This window comes from Rana temporaria, chromosome 2 (assembly GCF_905171775.1).
Source record: "Rana temporaria chromosome 2, aRanTem1.1, whole genome shotgun sequence".
In the NCBI taxonomy this organism is placed as follows: Eukaryota; Metazoa; Chordata; class Amphibia; order Anura; family Ranidae; genus Rana; species Rana temporaria.
In genome coordinates, this window is record NC_053490.1 from 19,599,752 (window position 1) to 19,606,718 (window position 6,967).

At 47.3% G+C, this 6,967-nt stretch overlaps 1 protein-coding gene across 2 annotated transcripts in view; it reads left to right on the forward strand.

The window, feature by feature from the left end:
* Positions 1-4,977, forward strand: part of AAMDC (adipogenesis associated Mth938 domain containing) — a 24,630-nt gene extending 19,653 nt beyond the window's left edge. For both annotated transcript variants that reach the window (XM_040339946.1, XM_040339945.1), the window contains exon 4: positions 4,657-4,977. In XM_040339946.1, coding sequence (XP_040195880.1) covers positions 4,657-4,797 — 141 coding nt within the window. In that variant the 3' untranslated portion in view covers positions 4,798-4,977. The remainder of the gene's footprint in view (positions 1-4,656) is intronic.
* The last annotated feature ends 1,990 nt before the right edge of the window (positions 4,978-6,967 follow it).

Below are 6,967 nucleotides of genomic sequence, written 5' to 3' on the forward strand. Positions count from 1 at the left end.
ATATTTTTTACTTTTTTCTATAATAAATATCCCCCAAAAATATATAAAAATTATTTATTTTCCTCAGTTTAGGCCGATACGTATTCTTCTACCTATTTTTGGTAAAAAAAATCGCAATAAGCGTTTATCGATTGGTTTGCGCAAAATTTATAGCGTTTACAAAAAAGGGGATAGTTTTATTGCATTTTTATTAATTATTATTTTTTTTACTACTAATGGTGGCGATCAGCTTTTTTTTTTTTTTGTGACTGTGACATTATGGCGGACACTTCGGACAATTTTGACACATTTTTGGGACCATTGTCATTTTCACAGCAAAAATGCATTTAAAATGCATTGTTTACTGTGAAAATTACAGTTGCAGTTTGGGAGTTAACCACAAGGGGGCGCTGAAGGGGTTGTGTGACCTCATTTGTGTTTCTAACTGTAGGGGGGTGTGGCTGTAGGTGTGACATCATCGATTGTGTTTCCCTATAAAAGGGAACACATGATCGATAACAGCGCCACAGTGAAGAACGGGGAAGCTGTGTTTACATACAGCGCTCCCCGTGCTTCAGCTCTGGGGGCCGATCGCGGGACTCCAGCGGCGATCGGGTCCGTGAGTCCCGCAGCTTTGGACCGGGTCGCACGCACGCGACCCCACGGCTGGGCTTAAAGAGCCACGTACATGTACGTGGATGTGCCCAGCCATGCTATTCTGCCGACGTATATGGGCGTGAATGGGTCCTTAAGTGGTTAAAAGCAGCGGCAAGCCTGCTGATCTCACAGGTTTGATAATCTCACAGAAGGTTGCTGCTTTTAAAATTCTACATCTAAACCAGGGATCCTCAAAATATGGCCCTCCAGCTGTTGTAGAACTACACATCCCATGAGGCATTGTAACACACCGACATTCACAGACATGACTAGGCATGATGGGAATTGTAGTTCCTGAACAACTGGAGGGCCGTAGTTTGAAGACCCATGCTCTAAACAGTCAGACGGAGTTCTAAGTACTGTATTTCACTATATAAACTTAGTTTACTGTTAAAAATAAGTGTGAAATGCAAGACAGCGGTGGGTCTAACAAGATGTCCGCTTGCCGCCTTCACACTGTATCCTTACTGGGGATGAGTGTGGGGTGTAGCAAGATGGCAGCGACGAAACGTCACTTCCGTTACAAATTCTGACAGGTCGCCTAATCTGACGAAACGCAGGCTTTTGTTTTGCCACCACAACTGCCATTTCTGAGGTCTTGTAATGTGAATATATTGGTGGAGTTTGGTGTCAGCGAGAACTGCAGATCTGCCTCGAGCCTGTTGACCCAATGTTGGGAGCCTTGAGGTGGGTATGAGATGTGTCTTCAGCAATGTCAAGACTCCCCATCAACATTCTGCAACTGATTAACTCTACAGCCCTTCTGCAAGATCACCAAGTCAAGGTACAGTCAAACTACACCATTGCCAGATAGAGTAGACAACTTACCTGCAGGGCTTGGTTCCTTTAGGAACAGATAAGTCGGCCTAACTCTTACTGAATCTACCTATCAGTAGATAAGCCGACCTAACTCAGAATCTACGCCGACTTATGTTTAAGCGTATGCTCAAACAGAGATGCGCTTGAACATATCTAAGATACGACGGCTTGCGCCGTCCTATTGTAACGCTATTGGCGTTAGTTTAACGAGCGCAGCTGTATTCCTATCTAACAGCTGCGCTCCATTCAGTAATACGCCCGCGTCACTTCCGGTGCGCGGGCGTATGCGATTCAAGCTGGAACGCGGAAGTGCGTTCCAGCGTGCGGCGCCCGGCGCTTCTCACAGCCGGGCTATTTAAACCTCCCAGGTTCGGCGGCAGGGTGTTCGGATATTGTAGGTGGACGCCTGCCGCCACCTGGGAGTCCAGAACCGCTTGGAGGAGACTCTAATTTCCGGGACCCTGGATGCCAATCCGCCTCACCTTCTCTCCTGCACCCGGACTTCAGCTCCACGGCCGTCTCCCCCTCTCTGCTTCCTACCAAAGCAGCTTCTGAACCAGCAGATCATCCCTCTCCTCTGCTAATGGACACCATCTAACACCAGCCATTAAGATATCCCCTTGCAGCTACAACCTAACCGCAAGTATTCTGTCTCTCATTGCCAGAGTCATTGTTTGAAGTCATCAGTGCATTTAAAGGGACTGTGTTCTAATTCTACAATATACTGCATATCATCATCAGTGCATTGAAGGGACTGTGTTCTAATGCTACTATATACTGCTTATCTTCACTAGTTTACTGCTGGGTTGCTGTCTGTCTGCTGCATTTAAACACTGATTAACCAGTTATTACATAAGAGACTGTTTTTTCTTATTTGCTGGCTTATCAAGCTTATGAGGTAATAGGCTTGTTGATTATAGTTTCTGTTTCTCACTGGAGGTTGTGATGAGTAACCCCAAACTCTCTGTACATTGAGAGTGAACCGGTGGTTTAACCCTGAGTAGCCTCCACAGCTGAGATCCAAATCTATAACCTCCAAATTCAGATTAATTTCCTAAGTCCTAACACCTATCTTAGATTGCAATACTTTGGATGGCCGCTAGGTGGCGCTTCCATTGCGGTTGGCGTAGAATATGTAAATGAGGAGATACGCCGATTCACGAACGTACGCCCGGCCGACGCAGTACTTTTACGCCGTTTGCGTAAGAGATAGGCCGCGTAAAGTTAGAGCTAGGCCCTATTGGAATAGTAATGTCAAGTATGGCCGCCGTTCCCGGGTCGAAATTCTAATTTTTTATGCCGCTTGCATAAGTCGTCCGTGAATCGGGATTTACGTCGTTTACGTCCACGTCAAAATCAATAGGCCTGTGCGGCATACTTAGCCGCAATGCACACTGGGAAATGTAGGCGCCCGGCGCATGTGCAGTAAGAAAAAACGTAAAAAACGTGAGGTCAAGCCTCATTAACATAAAACACGCCCCCCTCAAACACATTTGAATTAGGCGCCCTTACGCCCGCCCGCTTTAGGCTACGCCGCCGTAAGATAGCAGGCAAGTACATTGTGAATCATGTACTTGCCTAGCTGACTTACGGCGGCGTAGCCTAAACCCGCTAAGCTACGCCGCCGCAAGTTTGCACCATCGTACCTGAATCTAGCTAAGAGTTCCTCCTTTCCCTATCAGAGCTAATTCCACCAGATCTATTGGTGTCTTTGGCTTTCCAATATCGAGCGCCTGTATCTCAGATATACAAGGCCACCACCTGGTCCTCTGTTCACATGGTACCTAGGTTCTACTAGGTCATGGGTCTTCAAACTATGGCCCTCCAGTTGTTCAGGAACTACAATTCCCATCATGCCCAGTAATGTCTGTGAATGTGAGTGTTTTACAATGCCTCATGGGATCTGTAGTTCTACAACAGCTGGAGGGCCGTAGTTTGAGGATCCCTGTACTAGGTGGATGTTCAGGCCTCAGCCAATGCAAGCTATAAGAGGAACTTCAGCCTTTCGGGATAGAGGCTTGTGCTGTCGGAGGGTGAAGGTCCTCTTTCAGCTACAAGTTGCTTAAAAACGGTCATCTGAGTTTTTTTTAGGGGGGTCCTTACTCTTGGGTCTGGGTCTATTGGCAGCTCTGTTTGCCATTTTGCCCACTCCTCAGTTTATTGCTTGGGTACGTCCAATGTTTATGACTAATGCTTTTGGTCCTAAAGATAAAGGGAATTTTATTTACCTATAAACTCCTTATTTTGGGGTACAGTACAAGACACAGGACTGTAGTCACAGACCAGGGGACATACACAAGCAATAAACTTTGGAGTGGGCAACAACCTATCAAACAGAACTGCCAACTAGGGTTATATGAATGTGCACTGGGGCAGCCCTAGCAAAATGATTTTCCGGTGTTCAGTCACCCGAAGGTAGCCTGCCTAAAACCCATGGGGGTAGATTCAAAGAGCAATTGCGTCTGCGTAACCATAGTTACGCAGCGCAATTGCTTACCTGCGCCGGCGTTACGAATGCTCCTGATTCAGGAACCTCGTTACGCCGACTGAAGCCTAAGATATGACTGGCATAAGGCTACTTATGCCGTCATATCTTAGGCTGCATTCTTACGCAGGCCGCTAGGTGGCGTTCCCGTTGTGGTCAGCATATAGTATGCAAATTGCATACTCACACCGATTCACAACCCTAGGCGAGCCCTGCGTATGCAGTTTACGTAGTTTGCGTACGTCGGCTTTTGCGTAAGGCTGCCCCTGCTAATAGCAGGGGCAATACCCGTCGTTCCCGCGTTGCGAAATTTGAAATTTACGTTGTTTGCGGAAGTGAATCGTGAATGGCGCTGGACGCCATTCACGTTCACTTTGAAGCAAATGACGTCCCTGCGACGTCATTTGCCGCAATGCACGTCCCCTACGGGATCATTTAAATTGCGCGCGCTTACGCCGGGCATTTTGCCGGAGCGCCCACGCAATTTACGGAGCTACTGCTCCGTGAATCAAGGGTAGCGCAGATAATTTGGGGGGGCGCAGGGCAAAAGCGGTGCCCTGCGCCTCCGTAAAAACTGCGCAAAGCTACCTGAATCTACCCCATGGTCTATGATTACAGCCCTATGGTCCTGTACTGCAAGATTTACTCTTTATGTCTTGAGATCACCAGGTGTAAGGTACCAATACTTTTCATTAATCACCATTTCTTTGTTCTAGGTGCCAGCCTCTACTCTAGAGTACATCAAATCTCAGGGCATTGATGTTCTGGTCTTCCAGACAGAGAAAGCAGTGAAGGAGTACAACAGTTTGGTGTCACAAGGAGCCCGAGTGGGTGGCGTGTTCCACTCCACCTGCTAAATGATGCTGTGCCCTGGGGCTCCGTCTGGTGTACATGGATGGGTATCAATGACTAATGGAAGTATGGACAGATGCCCGGCGCCTAAAGATTTTGTCTCTCTCCAGTTACCACTGGAACCCTGCCCTGTGTGTTTTATGACGAATAAAAATGTGTCTCTTCCACTGCTGCTTAGAAGTCTAGTGTACACTGGTATTAATTATTCCTTTTTACTTTTGACTTTTAGCATTAGAAGCAACTATAAGACTGATCTTGTGTACACTCAGGGCAGCCATCACAAATTTTGGGGCCCCTTACACAGCCTTAGGCAGGGCCCCCCTGGAGCAGAGAGCGGTGTACATTAACAAGTCTAATCTCTTCTCTCCTGACGCTGGTGTTTGGGGGCCTGGGGACCATCGGGCCCTTTACAGGTGTATTGAAAAAAAAAACAGGAGGGGGGGCAGCCGGGCCCCTTACAGGTGAAATGCCTGTACCCCCCTGATGGCAGCCCTGTGTACACTAGCCCTCAGTATGGTGGTGGTTTCCCCTAAAAGCTTCAACTTTATAAAACAATACCACCCCAGAAATAAGCTAAAATAGCATATTTTTAATAGAACAGTATTTTCGAACAGAGCTGGTCGTCCATTAACTTTTAATGAAATAATATTGCCACTAAGGCTGGATATACATTTTATTTAATTTTCTTGTAATACTCTCCTTTAGATTTGCCAAAACCATATGAGGTCAAATCTAAACACTTTCAATTTTTATGCAATCAGGCAGGACCTTGCGCTACAGAGTTGAAAGTACCGTATATACCGTATTTATTGGGGGATAGCGCGCTCCCGCGTATAGCGCGCACCCCTAAAGTTGCAGCGGATTCCTGTGGAAATAATTTTTTTTGTACTTACAGTTTTGGTGTCTTGTGCGGCGTCCATCGGCGGCCTCGTCGGGTCCGGCGTCCGTCTGCGGCTTCGGGTGTCCTCTTCCTTGGGTCCGGCGTCCTTCTGCGGCGTCCTCCCCGCTCGTTTCCCGCGCCGAGTTTGAATACTGCGCCGACATATACAGAGCGCAGTACACTCGTGTATTGTCGGGCAGGCTCGGCAACTCTCGCGCTGACGTCCTGTACGTCCAGGACGTGAGCGCGGAAAGGAGCCGAGACTGCCCGACTATACCCGAGTGTACTGCGCTCGGTATATGTCGGCGCAGTATTCAAACTCGGCGCGGGTATCGGCGTATACCGCGCACCCACGATTTTGCCCTGATTTTCAGGGCAAAAAAGTGTGCGGTATACGCCGATAAATACGGTACTTGAGTATAAGCCGAGTTTTTCAGCATCTTTTTTTTGTGCTTTATACTCAAGTCACCTTTTTGCGCCTGATCTCCCGGACTTTGGGGATGCGGTATTGGTCAACTGTGGGTCCCCTGGACCCCAAACATACATGTAGCCCCACTCTTCCTCTACAAGTGTGCAAAGTTTGTCTGGGGGACCTACGGCTGGGGAGCAACGATTTTTCAAAGCCGGGCACTCCTTCCATAGACTCCCATGTTAAACGGTCATTTCTCCGGTGACTCGGTACCGGCCAGGCGTAGGTCCCCTGGACCCCAAATTTGCCACACATGTAGCCCCACTCTTCCTCTACCAGTGTGCAGTTTGTTGTCTGGGGGAACTACAGGTGGGGAGCAATGATTTTTCAAAGCTGGGCACCCCTTCCATAGACTCCAATGTTAAACGTCAGTCTAGGCATGGGCACAGTGAGGCATGCAGATGGACACCCTAGGCTTATACTTGAGTCAATACGTTTTCCCAGTTTTTTTTGTGGTAAAATTAGGTGCCTCGGCTTATACTCAAGTATATACGGTAACGGAAATGGAAAAATAATGTAATTTCTTGTAGTTTAACTGATATCTACTCTAGGGCCAACTTCTGAGACAATCTGGTGTTCAACACCATCTTTTCATCCACAGATGACATATCCGTATCATTTGAATGCATCTCTGACCATCTACAATATGTACAATTAGCTGCATATATGACAAGGGTGCAGGTTCTTCCAATCAAAAGGGGGTGGAGATGCACCAATTAATGCCAACCTATAAGAGTTCTAAAATAACGCGGTGCTTTGCTATCTTTTTCTAATGAGATGCATGGGGTAGCCATTATTTTTCCCGTCTTATAGATGCACCAATTTT